The sequence below is a fragment of the Peromyscus leucopus genome, chromosome 19 (genome assembly GCF_004664715.2).
Source record: "Peromyscus leucopus breed LL Stock chromosome 19, UCI_PerLeu_2.1, whole genome shotgun sequence".
Taxonomy (NCBI): domain Eukaryota; kingdom Metazoa; phylum Chordata; class Mammalia; order Rodentia; family Cricetidae; genus Peromyscus; species Peromyscus leucopus.
The window spans coordinates 24,428,148-24,450,679 of record NC_051079.1 but is presented as its reverse complement, the minus strand read 5'-3'; the positions used below and the strand labels follow the sequence as shown (position 1 = coordinate 24,450,679).

Sequence of the window (22,532 nt, the reverse complement as noted above, 5' to 3'; positions counted from 1 at the left end):
ACCACACGCACACGCCATGCACGCACACACGGGGGAGGGGGACCCCAAAAAGAACCATGTTTTTTTTTTTCATTCTACGTTAAAGAAAACACTACCTAAAGTATCCTATATCCTATACCTAAGAGTTAACATCTTTATACATAAGCCACAGACCCTAACACCTGAAGATGGAGAATTTCAGAAAAGAGAAGAAGGAAGAGGGGGGAGGGAGAGAGGGAATCGGTCTGTCTTCCACCACAGCAGACCCCTCCACCCTCACCTTGTATTCACTGAAGGACATCTGAGGAGACCCCTGGACCGCTGGAGACACCACACTACAGAAAACACAACACACAATTCCAGAAATCTCTGGCAGGTGCTTTTCACAACACTTTACCTTTTGAAAGTGAGCCCAAACCCATCAAATCAATACCAAGTTATTTAAATCTGAATCCAGAGCCTAGAAACCTCTCAATCTACCTCCTCCCAACCCCTGGTGGCACAGAAAGAAACTTTGCATTTTCCACTTTTTATAGTTGACAGAATATTTCTTTAAATTAAAATAGAGTACCACACATATTCATGTTCTCATTTTCCTTACTAATTCAAGTGTGCCCTGCTGCTATTCAGAAACACTCCAAAGAGAGACACTGGCTTCCTGATTACACATTCAAATAAATGCACAACATGCATTTCAACTTGGAATCACTTTCTTTAAGAAATTAACTAGTAGAAAGCAAGTTACTGCAACATCATGCCTGAAGTCACGCCAAAGGCAAATGTTAACACTTAAATTGCACTGGGTATGGTGGTGCACAGCTGTAATGCCAGCACTCAGGGTGCCTAGGTAGGATTGATCCAAGTCTGAGGCCGGCCTGGGCTACGAGAATGAGAGTCCGTCTCCAAATACAAAACCAAGCCCGTGTAATGGCGCACACCTGTACTCTTAGCACTAGGGAAGACAAGAGGTAAGAAGTTCAGGAGTTCGAGATCATCCTCTGCTACACAACCAATTGGAGTCCAGTCTTGTTAGCATAAAACCCTATCTCAAAATTTTAAGAGGCCAACAAGCTGGTTCAGCAGGTAGCAGTACTTACCATGAAGCTGGATGACCTGACTCCTATCCCAGACCCAACAGGGTAAGGTAAGGTGACAAAACCAAATACCAGAAGTTGTCCATTGATTTCCAAGTAGCACATGACATAGCACACAAATGTATATACGTGTATACATAAAATAAATAAATGTTAAAAAGAAAAGAATCTTTAAAAACAACACTAAGATAACTTCCCTACTACACTGTGCAAATGTGTGAAGACAGTAATATCACCTGCTATAACTTAAGACCATTATCTCAGTGGATGTTATTTTTGTAAGTTTAACAAGACAGATCTTTAAAAAGAGGAACCATTTCAAGATGGTAAGAAACATTAGAATTTAATGACTTCACTCTTCTTTCCTCACTTACAAGTTGGCTGCATTAGCTCTTGAATCTCTGCAGAGCAGCATATGCTCACACAAGGGCCCTGATCCAGAAGCAGACAGCATCCTTGACACATCTCAAGTCAGAGAGTACAGTCTCAACCCTAGAGACTGACAGTTTGAGACAGACAGACATAAAATTTAAGACATAAAGCTTCCAGGTGACAACCAGTTAACGATTTCCCAGAATTTATATTTGCTTTCCCTCTTGCTTTCAACTAAAGTGAAGAGCAAGAGAAGAATTAAGTCATGAAACTGGAGGCATGAGGCATTATGAAGAATTGTTTCGTTTTACTTAATCATAGGCCTCAGGAACACATGAAGGGCAGGAAATGGGATGGATGTACATCCAACAGATTCAGGTATGAAAGGTCAAATAAAGATAGACACACAAAGGAAGGAAAAAACTGGACAATTTTACCCATGCAGCAAAGAGAAAAAGGAGAACAGCAAGTCAGAATGCTAAGACTACAAGAAAAACCAGCTGGGGACTTATACTGCGACCGCTAATTGAAAAAGCGCTACATGCAAACCAAATCTAATGAAAAACACTCAACTGACATTGACTTAACCTTAATCTTTTTCCAAATGCTGAAGGCTTTCATGCTCTTCCAAGAGCATCATTAACATGTCTTGAAACTCTTATCAACATTCCAAGGTAAAAACACTTATGAATTGTTTCCTGTGAAAGAAAGGGCCCCTGTGTAAGATCAAGCCCACCACCTCCACCTCACTAAAAAGACCCACATACCCACACAAATAGCTGTTTTGTCTCTAGATCATGAATTCAGCAAATTCAGACTTCATTCTGACTCCTGTTTCTCTCTCAAACCCTGTTCAAAGCAGTCACTGACAGTTATTTTGTCCTGCTCACATGTGCGGATCATCTATCATCCAGGCTGTTTACACAGATGTGGGTACCATCAGTCTGAAGCTGTCAACAGCTACACTGGACACAAACCCAATTTTCACTTCCTTCAAAAGTCAGCTCCCAGAAGAAAAAAAGAAATATATCTCATATATCTCAAGAAACAGACAGCTTGTGTTCAATATCCCTTTTGTCACGAATGAAATACATCATTTAAAATTATTAAATGAAAAAAAAAATCTAGGGACTAGGAAAGTGGCTCATTGAGTCAAGTGCTCATCACGTTGCAAGCATGAAGACTGAAGTTCAGACACCCAGAACCTACAAGCCTTAGCAGAGACAAGGAATCCTCAGAGCAGGCTGCCTTCTTGCACTAGCTGGATTGGCAAGGTCTGGATTCAGGAAGAGAGCCTGCCTTAACTGGAAAGCAATCAGTCAAGACACCCAAAGTCAACTTTGAGCTTTCCACACCCATGTGAACACACAGACATATGTACCATCACACACACACACACACACACACACACACATACACACATATACTCCCAAAACCAAACAAAGCCTACATACAATGGCACACAACACTCCTACATACAAATCATTCAAATTGAAAAAAAGGAAGATGCTCCCTACATAATGGCTAAGACAGATTTTCAGATTTCTACTTAAAAGTACCTGGAGCCGGGCAGAGGTGGCGCACACCTTTAATCCCAGCACTCGGGAGGCAGAGCCAGGCGGATCTCTGTGAGTTTGAGGCCAGCCTGGTCTACAGAATGAGATCCAGGACAGGCTCCAAAGCTACACAGAGAAACCCTGTCTCGAAGAAGAAAAAAAAAAAGTACCTGGAAATAACTAAACCATTAGAGAAGTTCACAAATCAACTATGTTTACAAAGTCATGAGCTTCGATAGACAAAATTTCTTGCTTTGAAACTAATCAGTCATGTTTTACATAAAAAGGGCTCACTCAACCGACTAGAACAGTGGTGCATGCCTCACACCTCACAGCTCAGGAGATGGTGGAAGAGGATCAAGAATGCAAAGCCAGGGCCAGCTATATAGTGAGTTCAAAACCAGTGTGAGCTAATAAGATCCTTTCTTGGAGGGAGGGAGGGAGGAGGGAGGGAGGGAGGAGGGAGGGAGGGAGGGAGGAGGGAGGGAGGGAAAGAATCATGTAAAGATTAATACTCAGAAGAGAACAATTTTGGTTGCCTCCAGTAAGTTGAAATCGTATCTCTACAGTGCATAGCATTATTAGCAAAACTTATCTAAAATGGAATACTGACCCAAATGCCAGAACTTAAGAAATTACTACTTAAGACAATTACTACTTAAACACAAATAGACATGAAGGGGGGAAGGATACTGCAAGCCAAATATTAGAGCATTCTCTTTAGATCTGCTGGACACCATCACTTCCTAAACAAACTCTCTTCACCGGAGGAGATTAAAGTTCATACTACTTTGATACTGGAGAAAAGGCTGAGTTAACTTATCCAGATGGTTTTCTGATGTTCACCAGGAGAACAACAGTACATACAGAAGTATATAATAGTCACAAAGTCATTATCAGCCAAGCAAGGTGGTGCAAGCCTTTAAACCCAAGGCTCAGAAAGCAGAGGGGAAATGATCAGGAATGAAGGTCAACTTCCTACACATGGGGAGTTCAAGGGCCAGTCTAGTCAGTCCCTGACTCTAAACTAAAAGTGCTTGCAGAACAAGCCTGATAATTTGAGTTCAATCTCCAACTCTACCTGGAAGGAGAATTGGCTCCTGAAAATGGTCCTCTGTTCTCCACAATCGCTTGCTCGCACTCTCTCTCTCTAACACACACACACACACACACACACACACACACACACACAACACACGCACACACTAATAGATTTGCAATTACTAAGGAAAGGAAAGGCTTCTGCAATCAGCAGATGAGAACTCATGTTTGCAGCCAGCGCTGCAGCGCTGCCTTAGGAGCACTCACGCTGCCTTAGGAGCACTCACACGCTGCCTTAGGAGCACTCGAGCACTCACACGCTGCCTTAGGAGCACTCGCACGCTGCCTTAGGAGCACTCACACTGCCTTAGGAGCACTCACACGCTGCCTTAGGAGCACTCACACGCTGCCTTAGGAGCACTCGCACGCTGCCTTAGGAGCACTCGCACGCTGCCTTAGGAGCACTCACACTGCCTTAGGAGCACTCACACGCTGCCTTAGGAGCACTCACACGCTGCCTTAGGAGCACTCGCACGCTGCCTTAGGAGCACTCACACGCTGCCTTAGGAGCACTCACACGCTGCCTTAGGAGCACTCACACTGCCTTAGGAGCACTTGCACGCCTTAGGAGCACTCACACGCTGCCTTAGGAGCACTCGCACGCTGCCTTAGGAGCACTTGCACGCCTTAGGAGCACTCACACGCTGCCTTAGGAGCACTCGCACGCTGCCTTAGGAGCACTCGCACGCTGCCTTAGGAGCACTCACACGCTGCCTTAGGAGCACTCACACGCTGCCTTAGGAGCACTCACACGCTGCCTTAGGAGCACTCACACTGCCTTAGGAGCACTCACACTCCTAGCCCCCTGCCTTAGGAGCCCACCTCCAGACACTCCACGCCTTAGGAGCACTCGCACGCTGCCTTAGGAGCACTCACACGCTGCCTTAGGAGCACTCACACGCTGCCTTAGGAGCACTCGCACGCTGCCTTAGGAGCACTCACACGCACCACAAACAGTGCAGCTCTCCCTCTGCTGCAGGAGATCAAACTCAGGACCTCTACGGATGCTAAGCAAGCACTTAACAATTGAGCTACAGTAGATCAATTTTTTTCAATTTTATTTTTATCATTTTATTTATGTGTATATATGTCACATGTGTACAAGTTCATGGAGGCCAGAACAGGGTGCTGGAATTACATACAAGTGTGAGCTGCACAGTGTAGGTGCTGTGAAATAAATGTGGGTCCTCTGGAAGAGCAGCAAATATTCTTAACCACTAAGTCATCTCTCCAGCCCCAGAGCAATTTTTTTAAAGGAAACATTTTAAACTTAGGAAAGAAAAAAATCTAACGGGACTATCCTAGCACTTATCAAGACTAACATTTTTTTCCTATATCACATCACTTTATGGAATATACATGATCCTCTAGAGAACTCTCCACCAGTGTCCTGTGTGGGGGGATAAAGATGTATCCAGATTTGTTTCACTGTCCTCTGCCAACAGAAAACCTATTCCAGACAGAGCATGAGTCAAGCTGGGCCAGTTATAGACACTAAGGAAGGAAAGATTTTCTGCCTCTTCTAAGACCTAACTAAGATGACTAGTTGTGGGCATCTTGACTAGTACATGTACACAGTGCATATGAAAACAGAGTCAAATCAAATTACCAACACTGGAAGTTAGAGAATCCTATGGCCTCAAGACCCTGGATCTTTGACCAACAACTAAACTTAAGAGATACTCTCAGGAATCCTGATTGTAAAGGTTCAAAGTTCCCTCCTAGTTCAATAGGTCTGAGATGAATTTCTTTTCTTTTTTTTTTTTTTTTTTTTTTTTTTTTCTTTTTTTCTTTTGGTTTTTTGAGACAGGGTTTCTCTGTGTAGTGCTGTGGATATTGTTCTATATAAATAAAACACTGAGGCAATGACCAGCAGGAAGTAGGGGACAGGAGAGAGGAGAACGGGAAGGGAAGGCTGAGGGAGAGACACTGCAGCCAGGACAAGCAGCATGTAGAGACTCTGGAAGCACCAGCCACGTGGCAAGGTATAGATTATAGAAATGGGTTAATTTAAGATAAAAGAACAGTTAGCAAGAAGCCTGCCACGGCCATACAGTTTATAAGTGATATAAGCGTATGAGTGATTATTTTATAAGTGGATTGTGGGACTGCGGGGCTTGGGGAACCTGGAGAGAAGCCCGCTTTGCGCCTTTCCTGGAACTCACTCTGTAGTCCAGGCTGGCCTCGAACTCACAGAGATCTGCCTGGTTCTGTCTCCTGAGTGCTGGGATTAAAGAGTGCACCATCACCTCTCAGATGAATTATTTTTAATTAAATACCTATAATTAGTGTTATTTAGTTTGAAACCTTCCCCCAAGACCTACATGGTACAAATAAAGGAGTTTAGCCGGGCAGTCGTGGCGCACGCCTTTAATCCCAGCACTCGGGAGGCAGAGCCAGGTGGATCTCTGTGAGTTCGAGGCCAGCCTGGGCTACAGAGCAAGATCCAGGACAGGCACAAAGCTACACAGAGAAACCCTGTCTCGAAAAACAAAAAAAAAAAAAAAAAGAGTTTTCTGAAGAATTTTAAGGGCTGGAGAAATGGTTCAGTGGTTAGAAACACTGGCTATTCTTCTAGAGGACCCAGGTTAAATTCCTAGCACCTACATACCAACTCAAAACCATCTGTAACTCCAGTTCCTGGGGATCCAAAGTCCTCTTCTAACCTCTAAAAGCATCAATCTTGCAAATGATGCACAAACATACATGCAGACAAAACATCAATACACATATTTTGTTTTGTTTTTCAAGACAGGGTTTCTCTGTATGGAGCTGGCTATCCTAGAACTCTGTAGACCAGGTTGGCCTCCAACTCATAGAGATCCGCCTGCCTCTGCCTCCTGAGTGCTGTGATTAAAGGCATGTGTCACTAACCATCCAGAAAAAATTCTTTAAAAAAAAAAATTGAAGAATTTTAAATGCAATGCTCACATATAAATCTAAGAATATAGAGAACTCATGTGCTAAACACTGACAAAAGAAATCAAAACAAAACAGGGAATACCTTGTTTGTGGGTTGAACACTCAATTTAGCGAAAGTATCAATTTTCTCCACATGTATACAGGAAGCTAAAACAACTACAATAGCTAAATAATTCAGAAAGAGTAAACATATGAGACTCCGTTCTAAAGCTTATATGCTATTGTGATGGCTAATGTGTGGTCAACTTGACTGGATCTGAACTCACCTAAGACGCATGTCTGAGATAAGTGACGTGGAGAGAAACACCCTGAGACCATCTCACTGGCTGGAGCTCAGGACTAAATAGGAAGGAGAAGGAGAAAGGGGGATGCCCCAGCACTCATCTGTTTCCTGATCCGCCAGATGCCAGAAGAACCCACTACTGAAGCTGTGAGCAGTCTTCCTCCCTCACCCTGTCCCCCAGGATGCTGTCTATCCTGGGGAACTGTAAGGTGAAATAACTCCCCTCCCCTTAAGTTGCTTCTTCTTCAGCCACAGAAATAAAAAAGTAATTGAGCTATGCAACCAAGGCTGTGTGGAACTGGCAGAAGGAAAATGAAGATCAATGGAAGGAAATACAGAACCCAGATCTAACTCTACACAAGTACAATCAATAGATTGTTAACAAATGTGCAAAATTAATTTGATTGAGAAAAGACAACATTTCCAACAAATAATGCTGGCACAACTGGATTCTCCATAAGCAAAAGGGGAGGGAAGGGTGACCTAAATGCCACACTTGATTAAAAAAAAAAAAAAAAACAACCCAAAACAATTCAGATATAAATACATAACTTAAAAATATAAAAAATAGCTAGGCGTAGTGGCACATGCTTTTAATCCCAGCAGGGGGGAATTGCTGTGAGTTCAAAACCAGCCTGGTCTACATAGTAAGTTCTAGGATAAGTGCTACATAGAGAGACCCTGTCTCAACTCCCCCAATGACTGATAGAGGGAAGATAAGATGATGGATGGATGGATGGATGGATGGATGGATGGATGGATGGATGGATGGATGGAGGAAGAATGATAATGAAAAATTTTAAAAGAAAACATAAAATCTTCATGAGCTAAGACTTAGTGAAGAATTTAGACCTATAAATGGTGTGGGAAACCAATACAGCAGACTTAATCAAAATTAAAGTTTGACTGTAGGAGGAAAAACTGTTAAAAGGCTGGAGAAATGGTTCAATAGATAAAGACTGCAGGTTTCTCGAGCAGATGACCCAGTTCTGGTTACTAGCACTCATATGAAGCAGCTCAAATCTGCCTGGAATTCCAGTTCCAGAGTATCCAACATCTTCTTCTGGCCTTCAAGTGCACTTAGACCAACATACATATACCCATACATAAATACAGACACATACACATATGCACATAATCAAAATAAAATAAAATCTTTATGAACAAAACAGAAAAAAAATCCTGTTAAGAGGATAAAATACAAGAGACATCTCTACTTTCCCATGGATAAGTTATAACCATGCCATGGGGTAGCAATTAAAAGTTTAAACAACCTCAAAAGAAAATATGCCAGGCAGTGGTAGCAGCATGAGCCTTAAATCCTAGCACTTGGGCGGCAGAGTCAGGAGGAATCTCTATGAGTTTGAGGCCAGCCTGGTCTACAGAGTGAGTTCCAGGACAGCCAAGGCTACACAGAGAAACCATATCTTGAAAAATAAAAACAAAAAGTTTAAACATTCATTACATACACCTATATTGATGGCCTTCAAAATCAGACAGTGTTCTCAGCGGAGAAAAAGCCAATCTCAAAAGATGAGTGTAACATCCTTAAAGGGCAGAATTGCAAAGTTATTCAGGAAAGAGAAGAGGTGCATGAATGAGTAACAAGAAGATGAACTGGTTCCTTGTATCTTGACTGCAGCAGTAGCTATATAAAATCTACAGATGTAATAAAAAGGAAAGTTATACACATTGAACCAGTGTCAGTGTCCTGATTTTGAAATCACACTGTTATACACAGTTTCAAAAATGTAAGCAAATGAAAAGCTGGATGAAGTGTACAATGGACCTCTCCACTACCATTATAATTTCCAGTGAATTTATAATTATTTCAAAATAAAAAGTTAAAATAAAGCAACCCATTAATTGGCTGTTGTTAGTATAACTAAATTACTGGACCAAATGTTGCCAAGCAATCTAACTTGACTAGAAATTGGCAGAGCTGAATTCAAATGGCTCTATGCTGAGAGGAGGGTTTTTTCCCCCTTTTCTTCTTTGTTCAGAGACAGTCTCATGTGTCCCAGGATATATCCCAGGCTGGCTTTGAATTTACCATGTAGCTAAGGATGACCTAGAACTTCCTGCCTCCACCTACTGAGTACTGAGATTACAGGAGAATGCCACTTCTGCCCAGTTTTATGTGCTGTTGACATCAAACTCAGGGTCTCAAGCACACAAAGCAAACACTGTACCAACTGAGCTACAACCCAAGCTCCTGGAACAAATACTTCTAACTTTAAAGAATTTGCCCCATGGGGCTGGAGAGATGGCACAGAGGTTAAGAGCACTGACTGCTCTTCCAAAGATCCTGAGTTAAATTCCCAGCAACCACATGGTGGCTCACAACCATTTCTAATGAGATCTGGTGCCCTCTTCTGGCCCGCAGGGATACATGCAGGCAGAACACTGTATACATAATAAATAAATTAATAAATCTTTTTTAAAAAAAAAAAGAATTTGCCTCAGTTCTTAGCACCCACCATTCAGGTTACAAGAAAATAAATTACACGGTATTTCATGTAGCAAGTCCCTTAATTTATCTATTAAGAGAATAGTTATTTGCACAAGAGTTAACCTGCATGACATTTTATTCCTCTGCATTTCCCGCTCCACTCCTGTTACCACACAGCAGTGACAATGGTGTCCAGACTCGGGTCCTGCCTTTACTCTCTCCTATCTCTCAAACTCTTTAACCTTCTGTACAAAGCTCAAAGACTAATAATCCCCCACGAACCACCACTTTTCCTTATAGTTGATGTTGCCTAGACAGTAGAACTTCTTAAAATTAAAGAAACATTTCGGTTTAATTTTTTTTTTAAGTTTTAAAAATAAACACAAACCAATACTGGAAAGAGCTGCTTCCTGAGGGAGTGGGCCCTGCATCACTTGATGTACTGGAACATATGGGAAGCTGTAAACCTGTCCCAACAATAGAATCCTGTGATTCTACATCACTCCCTAAAAGTCCTTCCCTTCCACACCTGGCATTCCAAGTCACTCTCTAAAACAGCACCCTAAGCCAAGAGCACACCCTTAACTCCAGCTATTTGAGAGGCTGAAAGGTAAATTCAAGGCCAGCCTGGGCCTGAAAACAGAATGGAAACAAAAACCCCACAGGAAATAATTTCCTAGACCATTTAGGGGAAGGGTATTTCCTGAGATCAAGGCCCTTGTGCATGCTCAGCAGCCACTCTACCATCTGAGATAACCCTCCCCTCCGGCCTCTCTTAACCTTTCCTGTCAGCAGTGCTCCATTAACATTCTCCTGCAGTAGGAGTCCTCACCATTCTCCAGGCATGACTTGAATGTGCTCCTGCTTCCCTGGATGACATTCTCCTTTTCTTCTCCACTTCAAGATCCAATGGATGTTCTAACACATTATGGAAGATTTCTAACCTGGTATTTATCTTCTCATCCTTCTTTCTATATTCATTCTATTAATTTATGTTTCATACTCATCTGTCCCAGCTATAAGTTGTACAACAAAACAGAAAAAACAGCCTCTCTGCTTTGGGGGCATGGATGAGACCTGCCTCTACGGGTCATAAATTTATTTGAATGTCTGGCCCGGTTGGTGGAGCTGTCTGGCAAGGGTTAGGAGGTGTGGATGAGGAGTGTCCAGGGGATGGGCTTTGAGGTTTCAAAGGTTCACACCATTCCCAGTGTCTCTCTCTGCTTCATGCTTATAATAAGGATGTAGCTCTCAGCTACTGCTCCAGCAGGACCATGCCTGCCTGCCACCACACTCCCCACCATGACCATCATGGACTCCAGCTAACCCTCTGAAACTCTAAGTCCCCAATAAACTCTCCCTTCTGTAAGTTGTCTTGGTCATGGTGTCTGTATAGCAATAGATAACTAAGACACTACTAGAACAAGTGTCTCCCCTGTCAGGGGAACACACATAATCAACCGGCCAGTATCATTCTGTTGGTTTTTTTTCCCCCCAACATATATTCTTCCTAGAAGATTCACTTTTACCCAATCATGTATTTATTTGAATCCTCTTTCATTTTCTTCCTGGATTTTGTCGGTGCCCCCCCCCATCTCATTTTGTAGCCCATGCTAGCTCTAGCTACTTGGCCTCTTTACTGAAAAGCAATGTTATTGGAAACAATAATACATTATACAAAGGTGTGCCTGGGCTTCTTTGAGTCTTCACCAAGGTGGATGCTTGAGCAGCAGGGAAGAAGTTGCCGCTATCAGAACAAGACCCTACTCTCGGCTTTTGAAAGCCAACGCTGATTGGGGCCCAATATTACAAGTCCTGCTGCTTAGCTTAGTTCTTTAGTTTTAAGGATAAGGGCTGACTATGTATCCCAGGTGTAGCCCTCGATCTTCCTGCCTAAGCTTTCTCTTTTTTTTTTGGTTTTTCGAGACAGAGTTTCTCTGTAGCTTTGTAGCCTGTCCTGGAACTCACTCTGTAGACCAGGCTGCCCTCGAACTCACAGAGATCCGCCTGCCTCTGCCTCCCAAGTGCTGGGATTAAAGACATATGCTACCAACGCCCGGTTTCTGCCTAAGCTCTCTAAGAGGTAAGATTACAGGCAAGTCCCACAACAACCATCAAGTAAAAGTCTATTCCATTAAAAGGTATGTAATAATTATCTTGAGCAGCAACTTGCTCAGATTTAGAATCATTATAGAAACAAATTTCCAGGAATATCTATGTGGGATTATCTAGATTATGTTAACTGAGAAAGACCTACTCTAAATGTGGACCATGGTACAGGCCGGCTCTCCTTTTGCAATCACTTAAATCCTCTCATCTGTCTGTTGAATGTCCCAGAGGCAGCTAAGTCCTTTCTTTTTCTAGTCAGAACTCTTGCTATTCAAGGACTCATAAAATACCCTTAAGATAACCAGAGGCAGACCTCCTCTGTATGAACTGTTGGAATACATATGCATAGGGCCAGGCATGATGGCACACTGTTATGATAATTTGGGAAATGGAGGCAAAATGACGCAGTGTCCCAGGCAAGCCTGAGCTAGGTAGCAAGACCCCATCTTTAAAAATTAAAAGAACCTACTGTGTGCACAAGACATCAGTGACTTATGATAAGTAAAAGGTGTCTTTGTGGGTAACAGAAGTGCTCTGAACCTAAGACAGCAACCATGGGTCTGGAGAGATGGCTCAGTGGTTAAGAGCACTGGCTGCTCTTCCAGGACCCACATGGCAGCTCACAACTGTCTGTAACTCAAGGACCAGTGGATCCAACTCTCTCACAAAGACATGTGGGTCCAACACCAACGCACATAAAAATAAAAACCTTAAAAGAAAAAAAGACAGCAACTATGGCTGCTTAACCCTGTGAACATACTAAAAACACTGAAAGGATGACTCTTACACCATGTGCAGTGTATCCACTTTTTATGATTCTTCACCTACATGAAAGCATTCATATTTGTCAACAAGAAGTAAAACAACACTCCAATTTTGAGAAAGGAAATACAGACTCACATTGTACTCTCTAGGAAACAGTTACTTATCCTAAAACATGTACCTATCACAAACGAGTACCATGTTAGGTACCATAGAGAAAGACCACCAGACTACAAAATAAACTGAAAAGGGGAGGACAACCCACTTAATTATCACTATGAAAAGAACTAGGGAAAAAAACAGGAACAAAAACAAAGCTAAGACTGACCTCATCAAAGAAAGGGCACGTATGAGAAACACCAGTATGGTTCAGCCTGTACAAGGCTCAGCACCTAGCCTAAGCAGACTGTCATTATAATGCAACTGAGACCATAGGAGTTTAGAAGTCCTGAAATGAATAACTGACTCCCACTTTCCACAGGAGGCTCACCTGGTCATTTTATTACCCTAAAGGAAAATGGACCTGAGTTTATGAATGTGGACACTTCTGACACATTTATAGCATTATGGTAGGTAGTGTTTTAAGATACCCAAATTTTCATACATGTTATTCACATAACGGACTAATACAAAAAGAAATTTATGCTACAAAACTGTATGCGTTCATTAATTATGGCTGTATAGAAAAGAAAGCACAGGGCACACACAAACCCCAAACACAGAAAGTCTGACTTAGAACTCAAAAGTATTTATTATAAATGTATAAACAAATACTTCTTTGAATATAGCAAACTTGTTTTGTTTTTTTTAAACAGTGTAGGAAAAATCTTAGATTAGGAACTGCAAACTGTATTTTGTATATCAAAACAGCATACCTTCTGCTTTTATAAGTTTTATAAGATTACACATTGTGCATTTGTGTATATATTCTCCACAGCTGTTTTCTAAACTCAACAGCAGGGCTAAATAGTTTCAGCAGAGATTCTATGGCCAGTAAAACTAAAATACTATCTGTCCCTTTACCAAAAAAATCTAGAAACTCCTATCTAATCAAAAGTAGTCAACACTGATACAGAGCAAATATACCTTACACTACCTTTAGGAACAAGATGTTTCCACAGATACCAACAAGGCATATTCTTAGATAAGCATTTATTTAATATACTAGTAAAACAAGTAACATCAGGGCGTAGGACCACTAAAGACCTTCTAGAGAAAGGAATTCATATTTTCTTCTGCTGACTAATAATCACCCAAAAAACAATGGTAGCTTCAAAGGAACATGTACACTTCTCAGGGGACAAATGGATACCTATTTGCAAAGTAGTTTACTCATACGCTTGGAAAAGTCTGCTGATGGCTTTACTTCCTCACTACAGAACTTCCAGAGTGTTCTTATGGCACAGTAGCCAACTTTCCCCTGGTGAGTAACCCATGAGAAAAAGCCACTTAGGGCCAGGGAGATGGTTCGGTGAGTAAAGGCTGCTGCTTCCAAGCTTGACAACCTGAGTTCCATCCCCAGGACCCACACAGTTTAAAAAAAAAAAACTAACTCCCACAAGTTGTCCTCCGACTTCCACATGCATGCTGAGTACAAACACAGGCCGGTATACCGATAGAAATCCATATAACTTTTAAATTTTACTGACTTTCTAGAAAGACATCTCTCTTCATATGTAAAGCAATGACTGACCTACCTTGTTTTCTAACGTCTTCTACAGCAGCCACAAGCTCCTCCTTGAGAAACTGACTCTCTTTTGCAATTTTATCCCCCTTTTCCAAAAAATTCTCAGTTGCTTGTTCAACAGATGCAGCCAAAACATGGGCCTTCTTAGAACGACCTCTCTTCTTATTAGAGGGCCCTTTACTGTTGGTGTTCACCAGGGTTGTCACCTAAGAGTTTAAGTTTTAAAAAAAAAATTAATCATTTAAAATGAAAACTAACAGACTAATATCTTTAAAGACAGCAAGCCTATGTTCATAAGGAAGTAAGGCATCACACTTAGATTTAGAGAGCTTGCTAAGCATAACACAATTCTTTCCAGATTTGTTAACAGAAAAATGATGCTATGTTTAGTTTCCAAAGTAATTTATATCTTAATATGTAAGACAAGAAATGTAATACATTCTAATTTCTTAAACAATCATTAGTTTTTGGAATAACTTCACAGACTGAAACTAAGATTAGTGATAAATGCAATGCCTCTTTTTTTTAGTGAAGAAATTCCAGAAAAAGCTGAACAATGAATTCCGCTTTACCAGAAGGCTACATTAAGTCATCGTTACCAATCTGCAAAATGCTTTAAGAAAACTTACTTCTGAAGTCAGTTCAAGCTTATTAACACAAATCTTAGCATTAATTAGTAAAGGTCCTTAATAAAGAAAAGAAAGATTGCCCACAGAAGCCTACTGTGATGATGCTTAAAGTTCCAGAACTTTAGCCATCATTAATAAGTTTAATATACCAGATGATCTGTAGGTTGAAGATGATTAAGATTTGTTACAGTATAAACCTGCCAAACACAAGACCTGAAAGGTACAGAATATACTGGGTTCAAGAAAGCAAACATTCCAACTAACCCCCACACAGCTACATATAGATACATAATAGTTTATGACTTGGAAGGCAATTTTTTAAGGCAGTAAATGCCATTCTCATTTTCTCCCTCCTCTAATACATAAATATACACATACACTAGCTATGCCAAGAGTAAAAATACATAGCTAGCTGCTGTTACTAAATGCCATCACATTATGATACATGTATTGTAACAGAAAGCACCAAACCCACACCCTCAAACTCAGTTACCTGCCAACTAACCCTACACGACGAGAGGTGACTAAGCTAAACCAGGCACCATGACAATCAAGCTCCATCTGCCTTGATTTCCTCTCTAATGGAGGGGGACGTTATCAGCAAAGCACAAACATTTGGAAATGTGCACTACATGCTAACAACCTTTACTATCAGCAATAAGACTTTAGAAAAGGGTAGCAGCTGTAGTCTAAAGAATTAACTAAAGCTAGGCATGGTGGCACATGGCTCTAATCCAAGCAGTATTTACATGGTGAAGACAGGAATCAGGAGAGTTCAAGTTCAGCCTCAGCTACCTAAAGGAGCTTTAAGACCAGTCTTGGTGATACAAAACCTTGTCTCAAAAACAGTAACAAAAAGAATTAAACAAATGTATGTGGGGCTGGAGAGATGGCTTAGCGGTTAGGAGCACATGCTGTTCTTCCAGAGGACCCGGGTTCAATTCCCAGCACCCACATGTCAGCTAACAAGTGTCTGTAACTCCAAGACCTGACACTCTCACACAGACACATGCAGGCAAAACACCAATGCATAAAAAATAAAAATAAATAATCTTTAATAAATAAATGTGTCGATAGTAATGGAGCCAAATCATCTAAGTACTATCCGACTAACTAAACTCAACCAATTCAATCAAGACTCTGAGCTAACAACCTCGGTCATGAGTCTGTTAGCCAGGCCTACTGCAAAAGAATGACAGAACAACTGTGCATTTGCGTTTCCAGATTCTTACCTGTGTAACAAGAGGCTCCAACAGTCTTTCAACAGCCAGAGTCCTGATCTCTAGACTCTTGGGGTCCCATTTGAAGTTTATGTTGCCAGTGTGGACGGCAGTCATTTCTAAGAAACAAAAAGCCAAAGTCAGGCAAACGTCAAGCAGAAACATAAAATATATAATAAACCTCTAACAAAGACTTTCCTATCAGTAAAGAAGAATTGACAAGATGAAATAATTGCAACTAACCTGAAAATGACCTCTAAAACATAACAATTTTATGTCTAAAAACACTAAAGGACAATCCTGAGCACAGAAACCCTTTCAATTTTGACTTCTCTAATACCAAGATACTTCTAGTTCCAGTTTCTCCAGTCCAACAATGTTGCAGCATGAAAAGCTAAAGTGAAGGGTATTTTAAAAGAAATTTCTGCCAAGCCTGATGACGCATGCTTTTAATCCCAGCACTGGGGGGGTGGGAGGTGGGGTGGGTTAGAGGCAGTCAAATCTCTATGAGTTTGAAGCCAGGCTGTTCTACATACTGAGTTCCAGGCCATATATCCAAGGCTATATAGTGAGAGCCTGATTTAAAAAAAAAAAAAGGAAGGAGGGAAATTTCTTCAGAAACTAATACAGAAAACTTTCTATTATTCTGCCACATCTACTGCAGTATCCAAAGACATACTTCATTTCATTTGTCTTAGATTTGTTTGTTTGTTTTTTGGTTTTTCGAGACAGGATTTATCTGTGTAGTTTTTGGTACCTGTCCTGGATCTCGCTCTGTAGACCAGGTTGGCCTCAAACTCAGAGATCTACCTTGGCTCTGCCTCCTGAGTGCTGGGACTAAATGCGTGCACCACTGCTGCCCGGCATCAATATATTTTTTTATTAGAGATATTTTATCTAGGTACCAAGTATTCAAAATATAGTATGTATTACTTTACACTTATAAAATAACTCAATTCAGAAAAGCCACATTATGTTCATTAAAATGTTTATTAAACCAGGCAGCGGTGGCACACACCTTTAATCCCAGCACTCGGGAGGCAGAGGCAGGCAGATCTCTGTGAATTCGAGCCAGCCTGGTCTACAGAGCGAGATCCAGGACAGGCTCTAAAACTACACAGAGAAATCATGTCTCGAAAAACAAAAAAAAAAAAAAAAAAAAAAAAAAAAAAACCTAAAACCAAGTAGATGGGCAGTAACTGAAATACTGAATAACCACATGGTGCCATAGAAACCCAGATTATTTATGACAAAAAAAAACATGGACCACATACCCTTAGCCAAATTATCAAAATTAACATCAGTAACAGAGGACAAACTGACACCATGTGTCTCTTGTCATGATACATTAGGAAAGATAAAACATTATTCTAGAGACTATAGGGGGTTGGGGATTTAGCTCAGTGATAGAGTGCTTGCCTAGCAAGTGCAAGGCCCTGGGTTCGATCCTCAGCTCCAAGAGAGAGAGAGAGACACTGACTATAGGGATGGCTCAGCAGTTAAAAGTAAATACTGCTATGGCTGTGGCTCACACCTTTATTTCCAGCACTTTGGGATGCAGAGGTGGGCAATCTCTGTGGGTCCGAAGCCAGCACATACTGCTCTTTCGGAGGACCCAAGTTCAATCACCCAGCACTCACATCGGGCAGCTCACAACTGTAACTCCAAATCCACTGGATCTTACACCTGTGGCCTCTGTAGTACTTTATCACAAAACTACATAACTTCAGACTAATATTAAGCAAATATCAGACTAACTGACAGTGAGACATATTCCACAAAATTAAGAAAAGGTCAAGAAACCTAAGATAAAGTTTGAAAATGGATTCTTCTTTTTTAATAAGCATAATAATTGATGATAAATTTCCAAATTTTCATCATTTCACTTTAATTAAGCACCAATAAAACACTGAATCACATAATGCGAATGGGGGGGGTAGACTTGCCTAATCTAACAACACAAAAAGCAGTTTCCAGAGAATTTGTTCCCTATGCTTCTATTATGCCCGGCCTATATACTTTGGTCTTTAAAGGTTATTTGTCCACTAGTCAGTAAGCCTTCAGAGCTAGGATGGTCTAGATTGTTAAGGACTGCTAACAGCTTAAGCAAATGTCATCAAATGTCACAGATAAGACATTTCAGAAGAAATTGTTTGCCCTGTGGATCCTAGTTCCCTAACATTTCAAAGAGACCGCTTCAGTACAAATAAGAGAACCTTTCAGGATTAGAGGGCTAGACCCTGTGATTAAGTAAAGACAGTTCTAAGTGGGCATTTAAAGCAATGCGTAGTTCCTGAGCAAGCATAACACAATTCACTGTTGGAGGAGAGGGTAGTAGTGCTTGGAAATGAACCCAGAGCCTGACACAAGCGAGTCAGTTACTCTACTACTAACAACAATTCACTTTCCCAAAGAAATTCTTCTAATTTTTCTGAAATAAAATGCTTTACAGATACAGGTAAACCAATTAAAAAAAAAAGTTTCGGCATTTAAGGTTTTGTTTTATTTGAGACAGGGTCTCACTAGGTAGCCTTGGCTGGTCTGGAACTCATAGTGATCAACCTGCCTCTGCCTTTGAAGTGCTGGAACCACACCTATAGAGAAATTAATTTAAGATTTATTTTTATGTTTTATCTTGCCTTTATGTATGTATGCATAACACATACATGCAGAGTGCCCATAAAGCCAGAAGAGAGCATCGGATCGCCTGGAACTAGATAAGCTGCCTCGTGGGTACCAGAAACCAAACCCAAATCCTCTAGAAGAGCAGCAAGTGCTCCAGCCCCCAAATTAGATTATTTTAAACAAGGTGGAAATGGTGGTCTACACCTGTTATGCCAACACTTGGTTGTGTTGGGAGGATCATCATAAGGCCATCCTAGATACTGAGTTGAGTCCAGCTTGAGCTACAGAATGAAACCCTTTCTCAAAACAATAAACAAAAAAATCTGAATCTTTTGTTCTCCTGATTTTGACACTTCAGAGCCCAGAGCTTCCATGTGTTAAGAGTGAGCTCCAGCCGGGCGGTGGTGGCGCACGCCTTTAATCCCAGCACTCGGAGGTAGAGGCAGGCGGATCTTGTGAGTTCGAGCCAGCCTGGGCTACAAGTGAGTTCCAGAAAGCGCAAAGCTACACAGAGAAACCCTGTCTCGAAAAAAAAAAAAAAAAAAAAAAAAAAAAAAAAAAAAAAAAAAAAAAAAAAAGAGTGAGCTCCACTGAGAAAGCCAAGGCTCTGCTACTTTCAAAAACAATGCAAAAGGCAGACTATAAACCCAATGAATGAAAATGACATGTGGCTTCTCCAGGTGGGGGGGTGGACAGAACAGACCTACAAAAAAGACCAACTCAAAAGCCGTGCCCAACTGATCAACTCCCGGCAATTATCACAGACTCTGATCAACTCACGGCAATTATCACAGACTCAGTTATTTGGAATGATCTGAATTTAAGAGAAGCCAGACATACAGATTTCTACCTGAAATCTCCAAATTTAACTGTTACCAACAACTTCCCCAAAATCTCCAGTTCAAATTCTACAAACTCTTAAAGTCTCTAAGAAGATCACCTTCCTTCATGGACATTCACCTAATTAAAGAGGTTGAAGAAAGTGCTCAGTTGCACACACTGAGAACAACAGATATATAGAACTTGAAAACAGAACTTGTTTAAGACTCAAAAAACCGTAACAGAAGCAGGCTGCCTAATGTAGAACTTTTTAATGAAATAAAGTTTTATTTATGATGAAAATAATTTCAAGGCTGTTTGACTTAGAAGTATTAAGCCATAGACAGGTGAATGAATAAAAATAGACAAGTATCTGAATGAACATGAGGACATGAATGTTCTAGGTATGATGGAGGAGAAGGGTTTTATTGTAGATATAAGGGAAAGAACAGCCCAGGGCATCTGGAAGTGTCCAGATGAAACAGGTCATGAGAGAAGAGAAAGCAGAGGGGAAAGAAGACAGAAAGAGAAAGAGAGAAAGAGAGAGAGAGAGAGAGAGAGAGAAAGAGAGAGAGAGAGAGAGAGAGAGAGAGAGAGAGAGAGAGAGAGAGAGAGGAAAGAAGGCAAGCTGACCTAGAAAGAAGCCACCAAAAGAGGAGCCATGAGCCAGGAGAGCAGCGAGGTCCAAAGTGGCTGGTTTCTATAGCCATCAGAAGCTGGGGACCAGAAGCTCAGTCCCCTGGGCTAGGCAGGCTTAGGTAGGAGGTGGGGTGAGAAGTGCTGGGAGGAGCCACAGATACTGAGTGAGCCTTGACCTGGGTTTCTTCTGGACCTGACAGCATCAATTTTGGAAATAAAAAGTCCATTACTACAAATTATACAGATTAGCGAAAAGATAACACTGTATTTTGTTCAATTTTATAAAGTTGAAAAGTATATTCCATAACACAACCTTCCAAACCTTGAATAAAAAAATCAGAATATGAATAACTGTAAATTGATCAGAGGCTACAGACACTAGATAAGTGTGTCTTATGTCACAATTAAATGAGAGAAATACCAAGCTTTAGAGAAAATGTGGGGGGCTGGCATTCGTTCCTTTTTTTTTTTTAAGTGAGACTTTATTTTTTTTTCTTTTTTTTTAAAGATTTATTTATTTATTATGTACACAGTGAGTGTTCGGCCTGCAGGCCAGAAGAGGGCAGGCACCAGATCCCACCGTAGATGGCCGCGAGCCACCATGTGGCCGCTGGGAACTGAACCCAGGACCCCGGAAGAACAGCCAGTGCTCCCAACCTCCGAGCCACCTCCCCAGCCCTCACTCCTTTTAATACTTTTTGAGATTATAATCACATTATTTCTTCTTTTCCTTTCCTTTCCTCCCTCCTGTTGTGGGATAGTCCTTTTTTGTAAGCTGTGAAGATGTGTCTCTGGAAAGGCACCTTCTGATTGGTTTAATAAAGAGTTGACGGGCCAAAAGCTAGGCAGGAGAGGATAGGCAGGACTTCCATGCAGAGACAGGAACTCTGGGAAGAGAGGCACGATTTGCCATCTAGACTCAGAGGAAGTGGGAAACACAGTGCTGAGCAGAAATAACAAGCCACGGGTCAGAAAGTAGATTAATATAAACGGATTAATTAAAAAGCTAACTGAAAACAACCCTAAGCTAAAGCCAAGCTTCCACAATTAATTAGTCTCCATGTCACTATTTGGGAGCTGGCAGTTCAAAGAAAGACCTACTACACCCTCTGAACCTTCCCATTCATTACTCCCACCCCACACCTCCACCCACCCCCATTTCTCTCCTTCAAGTTCATGGCCTATATTCTTTATCTTGTGCAAGCAACATCTTTAATCAAAAGCCCTGCCAAGCAACCAGAGAGCCTGACACCAAGCCTGAAGACTAGAGTTCAACTCTCAGGTCCTACATGGTAAAAGGAGCGAGCCACTGGGTCCTTCAAAGTTGTGTCCTCTGACTTCCACATGTACACCATGGTGCACACACCACACAAATACACAATAAATAAATGTATATGCATACATACACATGTACACACACACACACTCCTGACAAAAGTGACATCAAACAATATTAAATTATACTACAGAAACAAGTTAGCCCTTTGATGGCCCACTGCTGAGAAAGGCACAAACAAAATTATAGATCTTAAAATTTACAAAGACCATATTCCAGAAGGAAGACCAGCTTCTGACACTAGCTTTTCTACTAACTTATTTTCTGACTTTGGGGAAGTTATTTCTCTTGTCTGAAGCTTCAACTTTCTCATTTACAAAATGAAAAGAGGACTAGAAAGATCGCTCAGCAGTTAAGAGTACCTGCTGTTCTTGCTCTTGACCCAAGTACAGTTCCCAACACCACATCAGGTAGCTTATAATCACCAGCTCCAAGGATCAGACATCATCTTCTGACCTCTGTAGACACCCACACAACTGTAGCATTCACTCACACACACTTACACACATACACACAAGTAAATTTTAAAAATTTAATCTTTAAAAAAAAAAGGCCAGGCGGTGATGACACATGCCTTTAATCCTGGCTCGGGAGGCGGAGCCAGGCGGATCTCTTTGAGTTGGAGGCCAGCCTGGTCTACAAAGCGAGTTCCAGGAAAGGCGCAAAGCTACACAGAGAAACCCTGTCTCGAAAAACAAAATTTTAAAAGGGGGGGGGGGGGGCACATGGTGGTATATGCTTGCAATCCCAGAATTTAGGAAGCCAAAGAGTCATCAATCAAGACTGGCCAGGACTATAAAACCCTGTCTCCAAACACACACACACACACACACACACACACACACACACACACACACACACACACACACACACGGAAAGAAAAACAACTACAGGCCAGTGAGATAGATGAGCCAATAAAGATTCCTGAGAAGCCTGATGCATATGAA

At 41.3% G+C, this 22,532-nt stretch overlaps 1 protein-coding gene across 1 annotated transcript in view; it reads right to left on the bottom strand.

Moving 5' to 3' along the window:
- Ctnna1 (catenin alpha 1) overlaps positions 1 to 22,532 on the bottom strand; it is a 131,461-nt gene that overhangs the window by 88,891 nt on the left and 20,038 nt on the right. Inside the window, exons 2-3 of the mRNA XM_028886779.2 lie at positions 16,179 to 16,285; positions 14,328 to 14,523 (exon numbers count right to left, since the gene is read on the bottom strand). Of these exons, the coding sequence (XP_028742612.1) occupies positions 14,328 to 14,523; positions 16,179 to 16,283 (301 nt within the window). The 5' untranslated portion in view covers positions 16,284 to 16,285. The remainder of the gene's footprint in view (positions 1 to 14,327; positions 14,524 to 16,178; positions 16,286 to 22,532) is intronic.